Source organism: Erythrolamprus reginae, chromosome 2 (assembly GCF_031021105.1).
Source record: "Erythrolamprus reginae isolate rEryReg1 chromosome 2, rEryReg1.hap1, whole genome shotgun sequence".
Lineage (NCBI taxonomy): Eukaryota > Metazoa > Chordata > Lepidosauria > Squamata > Dipsadidae > Erythrolamprus > Erythrolamprus reginae.
This window is the reverse complement of record NC_091951.1, coordinates 92,240,000-92,262,741: the sequence shown is the minus strand read 5'-3', so window position 1 is coordinate 92,262,741 and position 22,742 is coordinate 92,240,000. Positions and strand designations below refer to the sequence as shown.

Here is a 22,742-nt window from a genome sequence, read left to right as displayed (position 1 = left end):
CTTTCTCTCTCTTTTCCTCTCCCTCCCTCTTATTTTTCTCTTTCAAATTTATATATAAATTAATGACAATTATGTGAAATATCTGGTGTATCTTGGGAGGCGTACACTGTATAAATGCACTAGGAACTGCATAAATGCACTTTAACATCTTAATTACTATAGATAAAATATTCTAGCACAATTGAGTTTGTCAGTGCTACAGAGGCACAGAATAACTGACCCAGAGTTATTCTGGTTCACACACACAGGAAGAAACATTGAAGATAATTGATTTAACCCAAAGTTAATTTGCAAATTATTTAAGTTTTTTCTCACTATATTAATAACACCCAGTCTTAAACAAAACTACCAGTAGACGGATGTACTTTTTAACTGCAATTGCTCTACTTGCTGTGGTAGTTAAACAATGTAACCGTTTGGCTTACTTTGCTTTAATTTATTTTTACATTTACATTTTTGATCTTTCTTGAAATGACCTCAGGGATTAAAGTGAAAGTAGAAGGGAATCCGGGACATGGATCTAGATTCATTGAGAATACAGCTGCTGAAAAAATGGTAAGAGACCATTCTATCATTTACAGGGCCAAGGAAGAGTGGGAGGTATGAACATGTATAAGTAAAAAATAAAATAAAATATGAACTGGCAGTAGCACTGGATATAATGTGCAGTTTAGAGTAGGATTATCAAACTGCAGTGCCCAGATTTCATCAGGCTATAACAGTTGATTATGAAATTCAGCCAGTAAACCTCTATGTCAGAAGTCTTTAAACTTGGCAACTTTTGAGGAGTTCTGGGAGTTGAAGGGAGAATTCTGGGAGTTGAAGCCTACAATTCTTAAAGTTGTCCCGTTTGGGGACCTCTGCTCTATGTTATGAAAGTTATAGCCCGTCAGTTTCTAGAGAGTAAAAAGGAAGCTGACTTTTGGTTTACAAAGATTTTTCCCCATTTTATTTTAATTCGCTAAAAGAGATACAATCCCATCTTGCCCAGAAACTAAAGGCAGTCCTGTAGAAGCATTGATAGTGGCGAGAATGCTTATCATTTCATTTACTTTTGATTTTCCCCTTCACAGCACAGAGTGATCACTTCTTTCCTAGAATTCAGAGAACATGAAAAACAAAGGTAAGAAATTGAAATAGGTCAAGTCAATGCCTGACCTTCATGATTGAATAATGGCATTTCCCCACTCTCTGTAATTTTTATGAAAGTACAACAAAAGAAGAGAGTTTTGTCATCTCAAAATCATTAGGTTGTGGCATGGCTTTCATACAGAGTATCCCAGTATACGATATATACAATTATATAGCACTGCTCTCCCAATCTTTTATTACGAATAGATTGCTATCACATGTACCCATTCGAATCTTCAGCCATTATACTAAAAACAATGCAACTTTTTCTTTCTATAATTGGACTGAAAGATATAGGCAACATACAGGTGGGTTCCACTCACCTTTCACTATTGGTGCACATTGCGACGTCCCACCATGCGATTCTACTTCTGTGCATGTGCAGAAGGAAATTTCAAGCCGAAACACAGTCATTCAAACCAGAAAAAAAGCACCAATTCTACTTCAGTGCATGCGCAGAAGGACATTGCAAAAAAGATGCATGGACAAAGAAAGAGGGCGCTGGAGTCAGCATGGCTAAATTGCATCATCAGCAGGCTGCTACCGGAATGCCTGCAATACCTCACTTGTAGAAACCTGGTGACATATATCTCTCATTGCCCTTTGATTCTCTAAAATGGATCTGTGAGTTTTTCATTTTAATGTATTAAAGTATTGAGTATTGAGTTTGTAGAGCCTAGCTCTGCCATAACTCTACTGAGATGAAATTCACAAAACAATTTCACAAAAACTATCCTTGCCTTCATTTATAATACTGTATATAGTGATGCACTTTGTTTAACTCCTAAGAATTTCTGATAAGTGAAGCACTTTAAAGAGGTGCTTTGTAAATCCAGAGTGGCATTGTATTCACAAAGGACATTAAAATTTGAAAATCTTCTGTGTGGTGACATTTATTTACATATTGTTAGATGTTACAATGTCTACCATTTGTCATGTATGAATCTTCAGAAATACGACTGGGTTCACTTGTAGGAGCCACTCTCACAATACTAGTATGTAGTTGGTTAGAATCTGAGAACTTTGAGCAACACGTATGAGATTAAATTAATGCATGTAATAATTCTGATAAATGCATGTATGTTTTAAAGATAATGTGTAAATTACAGAATCATTTGAGCAGATGATCACATGCCCTTCCACATACAGGTTCTTCATTCTCAAGGATTTAGCAGTGAATATTTTTTAAAATTTTAAAGAAACTCTATAATTGTTTTCTGTTCTTTCTTGCAGATTGAAAACAGAGGGACATCTCACTTTAGGAGATGTAACTTCCGTGAACCTGACCATGTTGAATGGAGGAGTATCATTCAATGTTGTCCCCTCTGAGCTCTCTGTTGCCTTTGACATCCGAATCCCTCCCACAGAGGACTTAAAGGTACAGAGAACGAGAAGGTTACCACTTTTCATTCCATAAAGATTTGCCTTGAATAACTCATCCTAAACTGGGCAGAGAATGTATTAGCTCTTCCCAACTACGCTAGAAACAGCAACAGCAGTAGAATAGAATAGAACAGATCGGAATAATAGAATGGAATAGAATTAGGGGTGAAATCCAGCAGGTTCTAACAGGTTCTGGAGAACCGATAGTGGAAATTTTGAATAGTTTGAAGAAATGGCAAATATCACCTCTGGCTGGCACCAGAGTGGGGTGGGAATGGAGATTTTGCAATATTTTCCCATGCCCACAGAAGATAATAAAAAAAATGGATTTCACCACAGAATAGGAATAGAATAGAGGTTTCCTAGTCCAACTTCATGTTCAGGCAGGAAAACCTATACCAGTGATGGCGAACCTTTTTTGGGTGTGAAAGCTTGTGTTCATGTGCCCACACTCCTTCCCTTCCCCCCCCATGCACGCATGCCTCTCCCCCTCCCACACTGCCCCCCGTGCATGTGCGTAGGCCTTTCTGAAGTCTGGTAGGTGAAAAAAATGCCCAGACAGGCAAATCAGAAATTCGGGAAAACGCACTTCTGGTTTGCTGTTGTGCTGTTTTTTGCACTCCGGAGGGTTCAGGAAAGTTTCCTGAAGCTCCAGAGTGCAAAAAATAGCATGATAGGAAAACTGGAAGTTTAGAAAATGTACTTCCAGTTTGCCCATTATGCTGTTTATTGCACTCCGGAGGTTCAGGAAGCTTCCCTGAACCCTCCAGAGTGCAAAAAACAGAACAACAGCAAACCAGAAGTGTGTTTTCCCAAACTTCCGGTTTGTCCATTGGGGGAATTTTTTTGCCTCCGGGGCTTCAGGGAAGCTTCCTTGAAGTATCCAGAGGACAAAATGGCCTTTCCCAAAGTTGAAAATCAGCTGGCTAGCGTGCACATGCATGCTAGAGCTGAAACATGGCAAAGTCTTGCGTGCCATCCGATATGGCTCCATGTGCCACTTATGGCACGCATGCCATAGGTTTGCCATCATGGCCCTATACCATTTCAGCTGGTATTCATTATAAAATGAATCTACAGTAGTTATTTGCAAGTAGTTATGGGCCTATCTTGTTATGCCCATGTAATACCACTATTTGATGAACTACACTGGTTCCCAATAGGGTTTTGGGTCAATTCAAGCTGCTGGTTCGTATCTTTAAAGTCCTACATGGCATAGGACTGGATCAATTCTCCTAAGAACATCTCCCTGTGTCACATTCTCTCACATAGAGGGCATGCTCCAGAGTCTTTCTTTTAAATCTTGTCATCTTCAGGACCTAGAAAAGCTGCCATTTTTTGTGTTTGGCCCTATCTCTCCCCACCCCATATACGACAGCCCCTAACTCTTCTCACCTTTAAAAAAAACCATTGAGACCTGGCTCTTCCCTTAGGCATTTGGGGCTAGTTGTATGTTAGTTCCCCTCTGATGATTTTATTGTGTGCCTTTCATCATTTTACATTTATAATTTGTTTATTGTTATATATAGGGTTTGTTTTCCCCCCCTTCTTTTCTGATTCATTGTTATTTTTATGTTGTACACCACCTATTGTTTGAAATGAGCAATCTTATAAATCTTAAAACTGTTTTTGGCTTTTAAAAAAAATGTAACTTGTTAAATTGCCCTATAAAATATTGTTAGCTTGTTTAACAATCTTGCAGTGTTTGCAACTCTTATTATGGAAGCCCTTAATAACTTTTCTTGATGTTTGAAAGAATCAGAGAGCTTAATCCCTTTGCTTGTAGATTACTTTCAAGAGTCCTGAATTCTGGTAGCCTTGAGGGCATTCATGCTCTATGTCTGCTTAATGAAAGATCAACCATGTTTTGCAATACATTCCCCCAGAAGCTGCCCTGGAGAGAAATGTCAGGTATCTATCATACAGACCTTTGATCAGTCTGGAGCTTTGAAGCTACGTATTTGATGGTTCCTTATCTGTGAGGTAGTATTCTTAAACAGGCAGGAAAGAATGAATTGTAGAATAGAATAATATGATAATGAAAAGTAGGGTACCTGGCCAAGCATTGCTCGGAAGAACGTGCCTTCCCATATCACATATTGATTTGTCTTTGTTTTGCAGGCATTTGAGGAGCAACTCACATCTTGGTGCAAAGCTGCTGGAGAAGGTGTTACATACGAGTTCCATCAGGTGGGAACTGGGAAATACTTTTCCTTTGCTTCTAGAAGCAAAACTTTAAACTGCTTTTGGCTTATAGCCTTCTAGAGTACTGCCACTATCTTTCTCTCCCTTTCCTTCTTGGGCCTTTATCTCAACAGGGCTGTCTTTCTATGGTGCCCTGTGCTCCACAGCCTCTTTTAGTGCTACTGCTGCTTCTGCCAGGCTTTTGCCAGACATTCCTGGATTTTGAGAATCTGTTGCCTCCTACAAGTTTCACCTTCTACCTTTTCCCTTGGGCTAGAAATACATGGATCAGACAGTTACCTCCACAGAGGAATCTGATCCCTGGTGGAAGGCATTCAGTGACACCTGCAAAGACATGTGAGTATATTGCTACATTTACTTTTCCTCATTTTCCCCCCTTTTTCCTTAGTCATTTTGGGAGAGAAGTAATTTCACCTACTAGATAGGAGCAAACTATACTGCTCAAAAAAATAAAGGGAACACTTAAACAACAGAATACAAGAATAGTGTATAACTCCAAGTAAATCAAACTTCTGTGAAATCAAACTGTCCACTTAGGAAGCAACGCTGATTGACAATCAATTTCATTTTGTTGCCAGCACATTCAACTTTGTACAGAACAAAGTATCCAATGAGAATATTTTATTCATTCAAATCTAGGATGTGTTCTTTGAGTGTTCCATTTATTTTTAAGCAGTGTATAATTATATTTGATGGAAAAGTTGCTATTGACTGCATTCAGAAAAATATTGATATGTACCAGAATACCCCCTAGTATAGAACAGTTATTCCCAGACTGCCCCCTGTCTATATTCAGAGATTGCATGGGCTAAACAAAACAGAGTGTTTGTAAGATATCTGGAATGCTTCAAGTTGGGAAAAATATGGAAACTCCATCTAATAACTCCCTCTGCTCAACTACTACAATTCTGGATCATCCCAGAAGCCTAAAGTTCCATATATATATATATATATTTGGAGTTGGTAAATTATATTTTTGGAATAGTTTGAAACTTCTGAAGCTACGGAATTATCAGGTTAAATAGCAACCATCTCACGGAGAGCTTCTCTGCCATTGTTTCTCTGTCTTTTCAGGAATATGAAGCTGAAGTGTGAGATCTTTCCTGCTGCCACTGACAGCCGCTACATTAGAGCAGTGAGTATCAATGTCTTTCCTACAGGCACCAGACCAGGGGAAGTAATTATCTTCTACTCACTTGCTATGGCCTCACTTTCTCACAGTTGCTTCTCCTTCCAATATATTTCAGGCAGGTCGCCCAGCAATTGGCTTTTCCCCCATGAACTGCACGCCTGTGCTGCTGCATGACCACAACGAATTCCTGAATGAGCAGGTCTTCCTTCACGGGATCGACATCTATGCTCGCATCATCCCAGCACTGGCCAGTGTCCCTCCTCTGCAAGCAGAAGCCTGAGATCCTAGAAGATGGCAGTGATTTGGGGTGTGTGGTGGTAGGGGGGTTGTGGGGGGGGGGACCAAGGAAATTGAGAAAGGCCACTATGATATTATGATTTTTGTGCCTGATAATCTGTATTTTGCCAAGAGGAAATGGAACTGCAGCATCCCTGGATGTTACACAAGGGACAAAGCAAACTGGCAGCGCCAGTTAATGCAACCACATGTAAATTAGGGTCTTATTGAGGTCAATGACTTTTTCTCTGCTGCATACTAATGGGTTGTTCTTCTCACAAGTCCCGATGGAAACACACACACCCAGTAACAATTTCTCCATTTGGAGATAAAAGGTTAGTCTTTATGGCTTCTAAGTCAGCAAATTCTAACTACTCACTACTGAAATGCAACTGACCAGGGAAATTTTACTGCCATATTAATAGCATATCATTTTGCTGTGTGGTTTTTTTTTTTTTAAAAACCCATCATTTACATTGATAAACCTAAGTACCTAAGGCAAAATAGAGATGAAGTCGCTGAAATCTTGAGAGGTTGGGGGTCAGGTGAGAGTGCTATTTAGGCTGATGGGGTTGCCGTGGAGTTATTCTTTGTTGTTTTACTTTCTCTGGCTTGCCTAATACAGAAGACCATCTCAACACTTACGTAGAATTCTACCAAGGAGAAAAGTTTTCTAACCCTGCTATAATGCTGAGCATTTTTTCTTAATTTGTAAAAGAGCACTTGCTCTTTGCTCCATGATTTCTTTCAGAGGAAAAGGTTTTTTTGAAAGTACATGAAAGTACATGAAAGGGAATTTAGCATAGCAACAGCACTTAGACTTATATACAGCTTCACAGCACTTTATAGCCATCTCTAAGCAGCTTACAGAGTCAGCGTATTGCCCCCAACGGCCTGGGTCATCATTTTACTGAGCTTCGAAGGATGGAAGGCTGAGCCAAGCTTGAGCCAGTCAGGATTGAACTGCAGTCAGCAGAATTAGTCTTCAATGCTACATTCTAACCACTAGGCCACACAACTCTTTCTATTAAAGAGTTTTAATTACAGTAATTACATTAAAGTTTAATTACAGTAAGACACCAAGATCTTGAAAGAGGAATTAAGAATTAATATGACCTGTTTAGGAACTTTCTTCCCTACTCTACTACCTGGGAAGTCCCTGAATTTTTACTCCTTGAGGATTCACTAGCAGTATAACTGACTTACCTTAATTATCTACTGAACCTTTATTTCAGCTAATTATAAATCATGGACTCTTTGAATGCCAAACTTCTAAGGGTGAAATGGCAATGATCCCACCAATAGCATGGATGACTTTTCTTCCAAGACTATCTTGGGAACTGACACTATATCAGAATGGCGTGTCCCTACCTTTGAGGCATTATTTTACAAATTTTAACTGGAATTATGCTGAAATATTAAGAACAACCAGGAAAGATATATGGTTTAAGAAAGGAGAAACTTTCAGCTACGTTTACTTGAATCAGATGCCATTCTCTAAAGAATTTGTTAACATACACCTGCCTCATGAATGTTAGCTATGTTTTCCCCCCACTCACATCATTGGCAAACCATCCCACGAAAGGGGTATTTTCCCCAGTTTTATACAAGATAATTGATTCAGACTGGAAAGTGAGAGAAGTTCTCCAGATAACATATTGACATGTTTTATCTCAGGTTATCCTCATCAAACTTGTTATTTGTAACAAAAACCTGACTTTCTTCCAGAACGATTATTTTTCACACACTACTGTAATGCAAGATCATCCCACTGTACATACACTGTCAGGTACATTTTCTCTCTTTAATATTGGATAACATCTGTTAGAAATTTCACTCAAACTTTCTAGTGTCATAGCGCAACACATACTTAGAAATTTCCCCCCCTTTATTAGTAGTCTGTTTACTACAGGTGATTTTTAATCTGAAACTGAAGCCCAGATAACAACATTGTGATTTGTCTTATTATGTATACAACAATAATCTGCAAATATTACTATGAAAATATAAATGCTTTGTAAAGTCTTGTGTCTCAAAATGTTCAGGTGTCAAAATAGGGCTAAATTAGGATTCTTTTAAACGCCTATGGAAAAAGACTAACTCATGCATTTTTACAGTTCTGTATAGTTTTGTACAATGTTACTTGGTAGAAAGTACCATTGTGCTGTGTTGTATTTTGGTAAACATGCACTGAATTGTTGCATATATGTAGACATGGAGATTGTTTTTAGAGGAACATACCTCCTTTGGAGAAATGATGCTTCCACCGAAGTCTATAGTTTCAAACTTTTGTTCAGAGTTGCTTTTTGTTTGTTCTGTTTGCCATAATCCAGGATGAATTGCTTCTCTTAGTTAAGTTTGGCTGAAAAGAGAAAGAACAGAACTATATACAGTACAGTTATTAGTTTGATTTGGCCTAGAAATCAAATTAGATAGATAGATAGATAGATAGATAGATAGATAGATAGATAGATAGATAGATAGATAGATAGATAGATAGATACATAGATAGATACATAGATACATAGATACATAGATAGACTGCATATTAGGAACGTGAACAGAAAGCTGCTTATGGGCTTCCAAGAGGCTTTCAGTGCTCTTTGATCCAATACAACTCCTGCAGGGTGGGGCAGCATCTTGTCTCACATAAATTTAAGTTGCCTGTGCCCACATGAACAAAACGGTACAGTTCATGCCATGGATTATAGCAACGCTTTTCAAAGTTGGCAACTTTAAGTTGTGTGGAACTCCCAGAATTCCCCATGTTAAAATTTTCTTGGCAAGATTTCAAAATTGGGTTGCCCATTGCCTTCTTTTAAGGGCTGAAAGAGAATGCTCTGTCCAAGGACATCCAACTGGCTTTGTGCCTAAGGCGTAACTAGGACTTCCAACTGTCTCCTGGTCCTAATCTGGTGCCTTAACCACTATAACAAACTATCATACGTCTCCTCAACAGTACAGAACGATTGTTTTTCCACAGATAGAAACCTACAACATACCATATATGGCTTTCAGCACATGATATAAGTATTCCTAGTTTTTATAAATGTTGAGGAATCCAGCTATAAAAAACCTGTATGTCAGATATATGGGAGCAGCTAGCATTATCATTTCCCTCTGTCTAAAAGGAACTCCTAATCTTTTAAAAATCATGTTTTCTCTTTAAAACCATGTGTTCTTCCTTTCTATCTAAACATAGATACAAATTTATTCAATCTTGGTTTGGTTTAATCAATCTTGATTATTCAATTCATTTTTTCCCAGGAAAAATATATTTAATAAATCAAAACTTACTCAAATTTCAAAGTTAGATTTGTGTGCTGATTTGGGCGATGTGAACTGGACTGATTTTATTGGAATTCTGAAGCCAAGCAGGGCCGGGACCTGAGTGCTATTTTGATAAGAGACTAATGAGGAATTCTAGGCCCATAGGCTTGTCTGGGAACTCAAACCCTTCCCTCCAAAAAATAGTGGCAGACCATTTACAAAATAATGTGTCTACAAGTGGTCCTCAACTTATGACCACAATTGGGACTGGAACATCTGTTGCTAAGTAGTGCACTCATTAAGTGAACTGGACCCAATTTTATGATATTTTTGCTGTGATCAAGTGAATCACGAGGTTGTTAAATAATCCTCCACTGAATCCCCCTGGGAAGGTCACAAGTGGCAGTCACATAATCCTGGGGTGCTGCAATGGTCGTAAGCGTGAGGACTGGTTGAAAACATTTTTTCATCACCATTTTTATTTAAAATGGTGTTAAACGAATGGTCATAAATTGAAGTGTAGCTACTTTATACACCAGTAATCCAGCTGAACAATAATTGCTTGGAACTATTTTCCACTAGATGGCGAACTGCATCTAAAAATCGTCCAGTATGGAATAATCCAACCCATGGAACAACTATCAAATATTGGTAATACTGTTGATATTGCTCATATTTGTTGGGAATGGGATGCAACAGTGTATATACCAGTATGGATATAACACAGGGAAATAATTAAAATAATTGCTTGATAAAAGGAAAAGATGCACAAATATTAAAAGATATTTTTGAAACAGAATAACCTGATTAAACAATAGTCTAAAGCAGTGATGGCAAATCTTTTTTTCCTCAGGTGCCGAAAAATTGTGGGTGCGCGTTATCACACATGTGTGAATGCCCACACCCATAATTCAATGCCTGGGGAGGGCGAAAACAGCTTCCCCCACCAGTGTTCCCTCTAATTTTTTTTCGGTGTGGACAGAAAAGTATAGTGTCTGAGCGGCAGTCCCTTCAGGACTGGGCGGCATAGATTAGATTAGATTAGATTAGATATAGAAAAAAATCTGGGTATCTCTCCCCCTTTTCTCTCTTATTTGTTTCCCATTTCTCCCTGTTCCTTTTTCTCTCATTCCTTCCCTCTCCCACTTCTCTCTTTTTCCATCCCTGTCTCTTCCCCCTTTCTCTCTGTCTCCCTGTCGCTCTCTGTGTGAACTCTTGAACCATTTCCAAAAACAGGTGAGGGCTGGGTTTTTTTAAATTTGTTATTATTTGGATGCTTAAATCAAGAGTCACTGTTTCCTCTCATTCTCTGCCTCTATCATTTTATCATTTCTCTTTTTTCTTCCCTTTTTGATCTCATTTCTCTCTCCCTCTCTTCCTTCCTCTCTTCTCTCTCTTGCTTTCTCTCTCTCTCTCTCTCTCTCTCCCCCCTCTTGCCCCATCTTGCTTGCAAATCAGTGGCAAACTAATTTAGGACCCACCACTGGTAGGAAGTTATGTGAATGTTCAGTCTCAGGTTCAAATACCATCATCAGTCCTAGATATTACACAACTCTGAAGCAAAGAATCACTTAAGGAGGAGAATTCATTGGACCAGTTCTTGCAACGCAGAAAGTTTATTAAGAACATGAAAAAGGATATGAAAACCATGTTAGGGAGAAAATGCACCCACAAAAGACAGCATAGCTCTTTTCAAAGCAAAGTAGAAAGAGCTTCAGTGATCAGTGGCAATCACATATTGAAAAAATGAAAATCAAAATGACAGGAAATGTCATACACATCAGGGTTCCTAAATTTTTTTACTACCACTCTTTGGGCATGGCTTCTTTTGTGGGCGTGGCTATCTCTATTCATTCCTGTTGCCTGTTCTGCCCTACCTTAGGAGCTCAAGAAGCTCCGAATGTGCAACAATACCTGGGATCATTCCCGTGTGTTCGGAGCTTCTTGGGCTGCTGAGGTGGTGGGGAAACAGAAATAGCCAGAGCGTCCTAGAAGAACCGCCACTGCGGTCTTCTCTCCTGTGGGGGGCTGCATTGGCAAGTAGGCAATGTCCCCTCACTTCTCTGGCCGCTCCTGAGCTCCGCTCTTTGCCACCAGCCTCAGCCACCGCCATCTGGCTCCACCCACCTCTTCCCTGTCTAATGAGCCTGGAGTGGGAGAAGATCCTGGGCTCGCTTGTGGTGGGCTCCAGGGCTGGCCTGGCCTTGCGGAGTTGTCATGCTGCTCTGGCTCCTCCTACCTCTTCCCCACTTTAATGGGACACTCTGTGGTGAGAGGCACATGGAGAGAGAGAGACAGAGAAAAGAGTATGTGTGTGTGTGTGTGTGAGAGAGAGAGAGAGAGAGAGAGATGTTCTCCATCTTTGCCTCTCAGCAGGGAAGGGAGGGAATTGGTGGACTTGAACTGTCTGAGGCACGGAATGGGAACAATGGGAGAGCTGTGCTACGACAAAGACTCAAGTCAATTCCTACCAGTGCATCAAGAGGAACCCACCTCTGATACACATTGATCAAAATGTAACAGTGGCAACAAGAACTCTAGCAATAGTTGCTTTAGAAAAAATGGCTATATTGTTTGGTTTTGATCAACCCAAATAGAGACAGTTTTGCTGACAAATGGACCCTCCCATGGCACAAGAATAATGCTAGGAAGAAGGAGGAAGGAGAAAGAGGAGGAGACAAAAAAGAGAAAGAAATAGAAAAAGAAAGGAAAAAAAGAAAAAAATATTTCTCCAGAGGAGAAAGGTGACTGCTGTTTTGAACGAGTAAAGCGGTGGTGTCCAATTCACATAGCCATGGCATCATCACATGACATTTTGGGACTTTTCCCCTTTTGCTAAATCAGGCAGGGCCAGCACATGACACATCTGACCTGTGGGGCGTGAGTTTCACAGCCCTGCAGTAAAGCTGCTTGCATTTGAATCTGCTTGTTTGAGAGCCACATTCATGTAATGGTTAAGGTATCAGGCTGGAACTCTGGAGACCATGAATTCTAGTCCCACCTTGGGCACAAAGTTAGCTGAGTGACTGGGCTAATCATTCTCTCAGCTGCAGGAAGGAGGCAGTGGCAAACTGTTTCTGAAAATCTTTGCCAAGAAAACCACAGGGATTTGTCCAAATAATCCCTGAGAATTGGACATGATTGAACGGAAGTGTGGGGTGGGGGAAAGAGGTAAACTAGGATACTATTTTGGTATTTGGATATTTGACAGAGATCTGATCAAAACCTCTTGAGTTAGACACAGCCTAGATGCATCTGGGATTTGACCTGGCTATGACTTGGCCTCCAAATTGTGAGTATCAGAACAGGCTATTTTCTCCCATTTGATAAATCAAGCCAGGTGTGGAGAGTCAAGTCTGCTGTTTAGCATCTTTGTACACAATACATCCCAGTACAAATACCTGCACGGTGCAATGTGAAGTCAAGAGAGGGCATCATGCAAAACAGCATGGTTTCTCCTTGGGGAGCGGGAGGGGAGCTGATCAGTTTCCACCATAGTCTGTTGAAGTTGCACGCCAGCATTTGCCGAGGCCTCTTATTCTGCCGCCCTGCTGTCTCCATACTACTCAAAACACAACAGCAAGCAGCAAGCTGGCTTAAAGCAGCTGTTGAAATTGAAATCAGATGAGATGCAAAAATATTATGCTTCGGGTCTGAACTTTCTTCCCTTCATAAATGAGATCCATCTCTTCCAGGGTAAGGGCTCTCTCTCTCTCTCTCTAGGCTCCCACCCCTGGTGCCTTGATGCTGCCTTGATGGGGGATCACCAGTAAGTAGCTGTGATGGGAACCCAAAGAGGATAAGGTGGGCCAGTGCAGGTCCCCACAGTTCAATTACTTGTTCTAGGACTGATGGCTTTTCTGTGGGAAAAAAAGTGGAGATGGAATTTTTAGATTAGGGTTTCATCTCAGTACTGTAAAAACAACTTGGGCTGTTTCAGGTTACTGGTTTCAGACTGACAAATTCAGTTTGAACATTAATTTCCTTAGAATAAATAATATTCTAACGGGAAGCTGAGTCAGTGGTTTGATTCCTAATACTGAAAAAAGCAATGTGATGAATAGCTTCACACGGTATGTCATGACAGATTTAAAAAGTGTGAGCCCATATTTTTATGGTTGGGGGTGTCTGCATATAAAAAGGGGCAGGGTTTCACTCATCACCTTGACATTTTTATCCTGTCTCTCCCTCCAATTATAGTAACTAAATGTTCCTTGAAAAATGGTGTCAATAAAATCTTTTTTAAAAAAAATCTATTTTGAGTTGTATATTGAGAATGGGTTTCCGAAAAGTATTTGTCTCCATGACCAATGCAGAAATTGACAACGTTAATTTACTTTCCATTACAACACTATCATTCAACTTCATTACCTTCCTCTTACAAACCTGTTAACTCTGTTGCATCGTTCCTCTGACAGCCATAATTACTTTCTGGGTTTCTGAGAGAAAGCAGAGCAGAGAGTGGAGAAAGCATAAAAGCAGTTGACTCACTGTAGCCTAATGCACCATATTTATCCCATTTAATCCATTGTTGATGAAGTGAGCCATAGGCACTTGCTCTAAAGAGGATCAGTTGCAAAGATGAAAAGGCCCCTCTCTACATTTGCAAATGTGCAAGTGATGGAAAAGAAGAGGTTCATCTGGCAATCTGCTTTTATATTGGAAGGGATTTTTATCTTTTCTCTCCAAGCTTGTCCACCCATTATAATAACTGCAATGAAGCTTTCGGCTTAAATATGGTCTGTCTTCATTTCTCAGCACTGCTATTACTACTACGTTACTCTGCATAGTAAAATATTCCTGGGAAAGGCATCAAAAGAGCTGGGGTGCCACAGTGGTTAGAGTGCAGCACTTCAGCTAACTGCTAGCTGTAGTTCAGCAGTTCAAATCTCACCACTGGCTCAAGGTTGACTCAGACTTCCATCCTTCCGAGGTGGGTAAAATGAGGATCCAGATTGTTGGAGGCAATATGCTAATTCTGTAAAGTGCTTAGACAGTAAAAGCACTATGAAGTGGAATATAAGTCTAAATGCTAACGTTAATGCTAATCTGAATGCCAGAAATGCCAGAAAGTCCCACTTCCCCATTAAAGAGATGCTTCTTGACTTGGTGGCTTGGAATGCAGAGCCCAATAATTAATGAAGGCTTATTAACTTTTTCAGGATATTTATTTTACAGGGGTTTTTCCCCCTGCAGTCCCCCTCTTACATGCTGCTTGAAAGTCATTTTTTAAATTCACGAATTGTAGAAAATGTATAGGCTGTGTGGGAGCACAGTACTACCAATTTTATAAATGGATTGTATTTTAGGGAGTAAAGTTTTCTTTTTAAAAAATTAATTTGCAATTAGTGGACTCTTGATGGTCTTAGTAAGGAGGATATTCATCCCTTAGAAAGCTGGAATCAGCAAAGAAGCAATGAGTAATTAGATTCAATGTTGGAAGCTCCAGATTGTCCAGAGCATACAAATGCCAAAGTTAATACATTAACCTATAGATCATGACAAGTAAAAACGATATGGAATAAGAACAACTTTGATATAAGGTTAATAGCGTTTACAAGTCAGTATGGAACTTACAAAAATTAATTACTGTTTATGTGATAAAATTGATTTTTATATATTAGGAAAGCTTGATGGTACTATTAGAATCTACTTTTGGAACCCTAAGATTTCTTGATACCTGATACAGCATTATGAGTGTGTGTGTGTGTGTGTGTGTATTTGTGTCTATGTATCTGTATGTATTTATGTATATATGTACAGTGAAGGGCTACCAAAATTTTTACCATCACACTGTGGGCGTGGCTTATGCAGGACGCCCTGCATTTTCTTTCAACATCTTTCAGTGCAAATTGGGTGCTCTGGGGTGGAGCTCCATTTTTGCTACCCCATTGCGTTCCACACTGTCTGAGCAGCAGCCCATCGCTGCGTGTGTTTAGAAATATATATATAAATATAAATAATTTATTAATTGGATTTCTATGCCGCCCCTCGTCATGGCCCTGTGCTAGGGTGAACAATCTACGAAAACAAATATACATATATATATACATGTAGATTGTTCTGAGTTAGGGTTTTGCCCCGTGTAATATTTTGAATGTCTATGCGATGTTTCGGTGAAGTCACATTCACCATCATCAGACTGAAGTTGTAAGGTTCGTGCTGCTGTAAATATAGTTTACAGCAGCACTAAGTTTATATTTACAGTAGCACAAAGATTACAACTTCAGCCTGATGATGGTGAATGTGATTTCACCGAAACGTCGCATAGACATTCAAAATATTACACGGGGCAAAACCCGAACTCAGAACAATCTACATATATATATCTATCCTAGTCTCCCTTAATTTTCAAATTCAGCAAAAAAAACATGTGACATACACACACACACATACACACACACACACACACACTTAAATCACAAATACTCCCCAGTGCATACAAAATAATAAGCAGGAGAGCTACACATACATAGTGACATAAATAGTAAATTATTAGAACACAACATTAACAATTTGAAGAGGTAAACCAAGAATCTTGATTTAAAACTAACTGAATTAATCTCTAAATCGAAAATTGGGAACAGGGCATGATAAAGAGGGGGGAAAGGGTTCTGACATATCATTCATCCTAACAAATTGCCTCTTTGAGAGTGTGCCTGCCTTCCAGAGGGTCTGCCCTTCCTATTCTGACAGAGTGTGTTTACTTTGAGACTCCTTTAAAAAAAAAATAGTACCATATAGTATGAGTCAAGAAGTGAGCCTCCTCTATTGCAGCATCTGCACTTTGGAACTGTTTCTCCTGGAAATGCATATACCTCAATGGTGTCTGTGTGACCCGGGGTGGCGCAGCAGGTAGAGTGCTGTACTGCAGGCCACTGAAGCTGACTGTAGGTCAGCAGTTCAAATCTCATCACCAGCTCCAGGTTGACTCAGTCTTCCATCCTTGCGAGGTGGATAAAATGAGGACCCGGATTGTGGGGGCAATAGGCTGGCTCTGTTAAACAGTGCTATTGCTAACATGTTGTGAGCCGCCCTGAGTCTAAGGAGAAGGGCGGCATAAAAATTGAATAAATAAATAAATAATAGATTCTTCATACATTTTGTTTTTGTTTCTGCATGATTCCCAGAATCAGTGTTCAGTGTTATCCCCCAGTAATCTCTCTCGGAGAGGGGCGGCATACAAATCTAATAAATTGAATTGAATTGAATTGAATTTGGTAACTCAAAATTATGAGTTAACTTCTTTCTTTTTGCAGTTTAATTGTAGATCAGACTTGCCTAAATAGAACCTGGAGATCTTGCAGAACTTTGCAGTGGCTTGTTTAGTATCAATGTCGAGAGGTTTCTTTGTGCTCTGATTATGTTAAACTTTGCACCTAAAAACAAGACCCCTAGTGAAATTATCCAAAAGTATTATGAACAGCTTTTTATAGGATTCAAGCAACTTTCCACATTTTAACACCTTTACAAACTGCCTCGTAAATTGTTGAGTTCCCTCTAGAGAAATTTATCCTACAAAAATTTCCACTGAAGCTGAATTCATCATAGCTCGTTGGGAAATCCAAACTCCTAATTAAAAATTGCAAGCTTCCATTTATTATGCTAGGGAATGGAAACCAATAAGAAAAAAAACCATTACATGGCATTTCAAATAACATCCCTGCAACAATGAGGGAAGCCCTTGTTCCACAAGACAGCAATACAGTGGTTTCCATTTCTGGCTGGCTGCCACATTCTCAAAAGCAACAAGATGTTTTCAACAGAATTGACACTGGAAAACACTCCGCCCTTCTGGGCTTCTGCCCAGCCCTCTGAAAACTGTGTACCTTTTCTGTCTTGACAACTGGCAGGGCTGAAAGGGCTGTCTCAAAAAGCTCTATAGGTAGTCCTTGTTTAACAACCCTAATTAGGACTGGCAACTTGGTCCTTAAATGAAGCAGTTGCAAAGGGAAGCCACAACTCTGCTTACAATCTTACTTCAGTTTCCCTTTGCTCTACAGACCTGCAAAAGTCATAAATGTTACGATTGGATGTAAAGTTACTGTTTTGTCAATGCATAACCGCAACTGATAGGTTGCAGTTATGCATCAGTAGAACATAGAGTTGGAAAGGGATCTTGGAGGACTTCTAGTCCAATGCCCTGCTCAAGCGGAAGACTAGTCTATACCACTCTGAACAGATGGTTGTCCAGTCTCTTTTTAAAATTAACGAGAGATTCCAGCTGTGGATTGTGACATCAATAACTGCCTCTGCAGAAAAGATAAAATGCCATGTGATTTTTACACAATGAGGTTCCTATTAGCCAGAATAAGAAAGATGCACAGAAAACAAAACTACATGAGATGAAATATAATCAAGATTTAGTTGTTGCTGTTGTGGAGTGCTTTTGGTCTTTGGGAAATCCTCTCTATTTTCTGCTCTTTTTTATTTCTGTTTTGATCTATCTTCTATTAATTACAATAGAACCACAAGGATCCAATTAGTGGACATTAGTTCCCAAATACGGTCACCATGACTAAGATTGACACAATGCAATACAGAATAGGGTGAGAAAACATGGTTTGCATTGTTTGGTAATTGACATAAAAAGGAAAAGTTATCCTTGTTTGACCCTAAGTTAAATACAATCAGATGTGTTATGCAGTTGGTGAAAAGGCAAATGGTGGCTTGAGGTTATTACTAGAAACAGTCTTACTGTCCCTGTCCTACTCTCGCCATTTATTCGTACCCCGTATTTACCGTATTCATATTTATGTTTATACTTATACATGATATCTTATGTTCGACAAACTAAATAAATTGAATTCTTCAATGAGGTCTTCCAACAGACTGGGTGGTTATATATCAGAGGTAATTCAGTGGATCCTTCACTATTACCTGGTGAGATTTGATAACTTTCAAGGCCTCTTCTGACTCTTGGGATTTGAATTCCAGCCCCCACCCACCCAGTCAGTTATTTTATATTTTATTTTATTTTATTTTATTTTATTTTATTTTATTTATTTTATTTTATTTTATTTTATTTTATTTTATTTTATTTTATTTTATTTATTTTATTTTATTTTATTTTATTTTATTTTATTTTATTTTATTTTATTTTATTTTATTTTATTTTATATTTTATTTTATTTTATTTTATTTATTTTATTTTATTTTATTTTATTTTATTTTATTTTATTTTATTTTATTATTTTATTGATTGTTAGAGTTGAAAGGGACCATGAAGTCCATCGAATTCAACCCCCTGCCCAAGCAGGAACCCTATAGTACACCAGTCAAGTGGCAGTTCAATCTTCTCTTAAAAATGTCGGTTAGGTTAGGTTAACTCTTGATCATAATGGAGACATTCCAGTGGGCAGGAGGCATAGACTCAAGGTTCCTCTGTTGCAGTTATTGGAGCTCCTTTGGCAAGAATTAGGAAGAGGTGAATACTGAAGAGAAGACAAGATGTGGGAGCAACTAGAGGGAGATGAGGTCACTGCCATTTTCAAGGGAGATCAACAATGTCAAAACTGTGGGCATGACTGGACGATCCCATCCCTGCCTCTCTGTACCTCTATGCCTCTCTTTTGAACATGCAATGCATGTTCAAAAGAAGTAGGATCTTGATCACTTGTTTGTGCATGCCATTTTGACCCACCCACGAAGGGCCCCTTGATGTGTCCAGACTTTGGATGGTTGCCAGGTTAGGTTGCTGAGCTGAGGTAACATTTTCTTTGGACTGAGATGAACAGTATCTTCATTGTGTTAGATTCTTCTTCTGTAGGAAGAAATATAATTTTCTTTTGAGTAACAAACACTTTGTGGTGTTTTAACACTTCAGGATAAAGAGAAAATTTATTTTCTTGTGACAAAGAGAGATAACCCCTTCATTACATTGCACTAATCCAGTGCAAATCTAGTGCAAAAGAAAATTTTCTTTTCTTTTGGCAAAGCAACGCTTGTATTAGTTTTAATTGAATTTAAATTTATGATTGAAGCTGGGTTGAAGTTGTGTTTTATATTTACTGGCCTTAAAATAAAGAGTTGGCAAGAACTGGGAGAGATTTAATGTTACTTTCTGGAGATTTGAAGCAAAATATTACAGGGATATTCCATTCATGAACACACCAAAGCCTTTACAAGGGAGGTGAGGCAAAGGAAAAAATCAGTGCTACAAAGATGTGGCTATCATTGCTACGTGGAATGTGAGACCTATGAACCAAAGTAAACTGGTTGTCAAAACAGAAATGTCAAGATTAAACACTGATATTCTGGGAATCAATGAACTGAAATGGATTGAAATGGGTGACTTCACATCTGAAGAGTTCAGATCTTTTAATGAGCACAAAAATCATAAAAAAAATTAGAGCAGTCATTATTTTTTAACAAAAAAGCATCAAAGTCAGTACTCAGGTACCTCCACTCAAAGATAAAAGAACCTTAATGCAAATTCAAGGCAAGGCAATCAGTTTGCTGGGTTTTAAGTGTATGGCTCACTAACTGATAGCGCAGAGCAAGTTAATGCCAAATGCAACAGTAACATGTAACAGCTGATTAAAACAACATACAAAACACACAAAACATATACTAATTATAGGAGAAAGGAAAGTTGGAAGTAATCTGGCATCTGAATTAATGGGAAAACTTGGCCTGAGTTTATGGAAAACAGACTGCTAATAGGAAAGATAGTCTTCGTGAAATCTGATACTGACTGTGCCTTAGATCATAAACATCTTGCAAAACTACGGTTTGGTGCCTGAAGGTAAGGAGTATGGTCCCTTGATTTTAAAAATAATGTTATTCAGTATGGACAAACTTTGAGAGTTGGGAGTAAATAGTGTTATTTTCCAGTAGTTTTGCTTGGTCCTAATGAGTCTTGGTCAGGATGGTTCCTCTCGGTTCAGACTGGTTCAGCTGAACTGGTAGCTGGTGATGTCATGATGATGTCTCCAACCTGGTTCGGGCAGTGCTGCTCCCTGGGTGCCGCCATCTTTTAAAAAAATGTTTTTGCAATTTTTGAATTTTTTCTTCTTCTGAGCATGCGTAGAAGCCAAGTTGACCATCTTGCTTTCAGCTTTTTTTTAAAAAGCTGGATTTTTTTTGGCACCGGGCATGTGTGCACATGTGAAGTGCGTGTGCACCCACATGGCCTGGGAGGAAGCGAACCAGAAGTGAGGTAAGTAGGAACCCACCCCTGGTCTTGGTGGAAGATGAACCGTTGAGTTTTTGGCCACAGATCTGACTCTTTTTCCTTGCTGTTTAATGTCTGCCTAGAACAAGTCATATGTCAATTTAGAATGAGGTGTCCCCAATCTGCTGATGCTGTACCGTTACATATTTCTAGCCTAGGTTGTAGGTCTGATTAGATCTGATGGTTGTGAGGATTTTAGTGGAATAAAAAAAGCTCAGACTGAATCTGAATAAGAAGGTGGACTAACTGTTTACCTAAACTCATTGGACTTTTTCCCGTGATAATTTTGGATGAAGTTGCTTTTCCCCAAACAAGCAGGTCTATAATGTTGAAAAAGGTAGTGGGTTCCAAATCCCATCACTACCAGTTTGCTCATGCATGCTCAGAAGCATCCTGGGTAGATGGGTGCAGGTGGGCAGAGCCTCCCTCCACTGATGCTAACAGTTCGCCGAACCAGGCCGAACCGGGAGCACCTCATCACTGCTTGAGACCCTCTTGGATTCACAACTGTTTGTAAATAACTCAGATAACTCAGAAAGGAGACAAAACCAAGGAATCAACCAATCTTAATCCTGCAGTAAAGTCCCAAAGACAAGGTGCCAGAATTGCTATTGAGGTAGCTCAAAGTGTAATCCTTCAGACACCATAAATTATGTCAGCATATTTTTCTGCAGCCATGAGGGAAATTTAAGTGTGCCTTCACAAACTTTACACATCAGAAACAATGTAATCTTTTTCACAGAGGTGAAAGTAATACAGTGTCTTAACAAAAGACATTGCCTCCCCTTAAAGATGCATTTTTCCTTCCTTTAAAATATATCTTTAAAATATATAATTAACAGAACAACCTTTAAACAAAACAATCTTTAAACAATCTTTTCTATTTTAAATCTTTAAAAAGGAAACCAAAACAAACCAAAACAAAAATAGGGGAAAAAACTAACAAAAGTAGAAAAATAGAAAAAAGGGCGGGGAACCTAAATTATAATCTGCATTGGTTGCCGATCTGTTTCCAGTCACAATTCAAAGTGTTGGTTATGACCAATAAAGTCCTTCATGGCATCGGACCAGAATATCTCCGGGACCGCCTTCTGCTGCACGAATCCCAGCGACCAGTTAGGTCCCACAGAGTTGGCCTTCTCTGGGTCCCGTCGACTAAACAATGTCATTTGGTGGGACCCAGGGGAAAAGCCTTCTCTGTGGCAGCCCCGACCCTCTGGAACCAGCTCCCCCCAGAGATCAGAATTGCCCCCACCCTCTTCGCCTTTTGTAAGCTCCTTAAAACCCACCTCTGTCGTCAGGCTTGGGGGAATTGAGATATTCCTTCCCCCCAGGCCTATACAATTTATGCATGGTATGTTTGTGTGTATGTTCAGTTTTTTAATAAGGGTTTTTAAATTATTTTAAATATTAGATTTGTCATATGTTGTTCCTTTCAGGGCTGGGAACAAAAAGAGGTCTGCTGGGGCGATGTCAGGACTATAATGGGGGTGGGTGGGTGGGGCAGCGTTGGCACCTGGTGTTTGGCCAGGAACTCGCAGACTCATAGCGCATTGTGGCAAGGCACTTTTTTCTTCCATAGAAGAGATCCAATCAGCCATGACGAAGATCTTGCGAGAGGTCCCTGAAGACGCCTTCCAGGGCATGACAGAGTCACTGGAAAAAATGTGTAGAGGCTCAAGGACAGTACTTTGAAGTATTATAAGTGTTTCTGCAAATCTGTTCAATAAATTACTTTAAAAAAAATAATTGCATTACTTTTGGAATGCACCCTGTATGTATGTATGTATGTATGTATGTATGTATGTATGTATGTACAATAATGGGCTGCTTCCCCCATGGGAAGCAGTGGGAGTAGCATGTTTATGCACTATTTATTGAATACTTAATAGTTTTTTTACTGTCCTTCCTTCTCTAATATCTTAGTATCAAACTTAATAACTTTTAAAATAGGAAATAATTAAATAGTATGCTTTTACCCATAAACGCTTTAATCATTATCTAGAACTGAACTTTTATAGCAAATAAAAGAAAATTGAGCTACTTGCCTAATCTGTTATCATACTGAACCTTTGGGTTCAGTATAAAATCTTAAAATGTTACTGTGCTCCTCAACAAGTAATGCTGCCTACCATTTGTCCTTTTTGTGGCTATTCAAATAATGTGACT

At 39.2% G+C, this 22,742-nt stretch overlaps 1 protein-coding gene across 6 annotated transcripts in view; it reads left to right on the top strand.

The window, feature by feature from the left end:
- The window catches only part of ACY1 (aminoacylase 1), a 62,929-nt gene extending 40,703 nt beyond the window's left edge, over positions 1-22,226 (top strand). For 5 of the 6 annotated variants that reach the window (XM_070738706.1, XM_070738707.1, XM_070738709.1 and 2 more), the window contains exons 9-15: positions 482-555; positions 1,074-1,123; positions 2,365-2,509; positions 4,636-4,704; positions 4,976-5,055; positions 5,794-5,854; positions 5,967-9,429. In XM_070738706.1, coding sequence (XP_070594807.1) covers positions 482-555; positions 1,074-1,123; positions 2,365-2,509; positions 4,636-4,704; positions 4,976-5,055; positions 5,794-5,854; positions 5,967-6,131 — 644 coding nt within the window. In that variant the 3' untranslated portion in view covers positions 6,132-9,429. Of the gene's footprint in view, positions 1-481; positions 556-1,073; positions 1,124-2,364; positions 2,510-4,635; positions 4,705-4,975; positions 5,056-5,793; positions 5,855-5,966; positions 9,430-22,155 lie in introns of those variants that run through there. The other variant, XM_070738704.1, reaches the window with a different exon arrangement.
- The last annotated feature ends 516 nt before the right edge of the window (positions 22,227-22,742 follow it).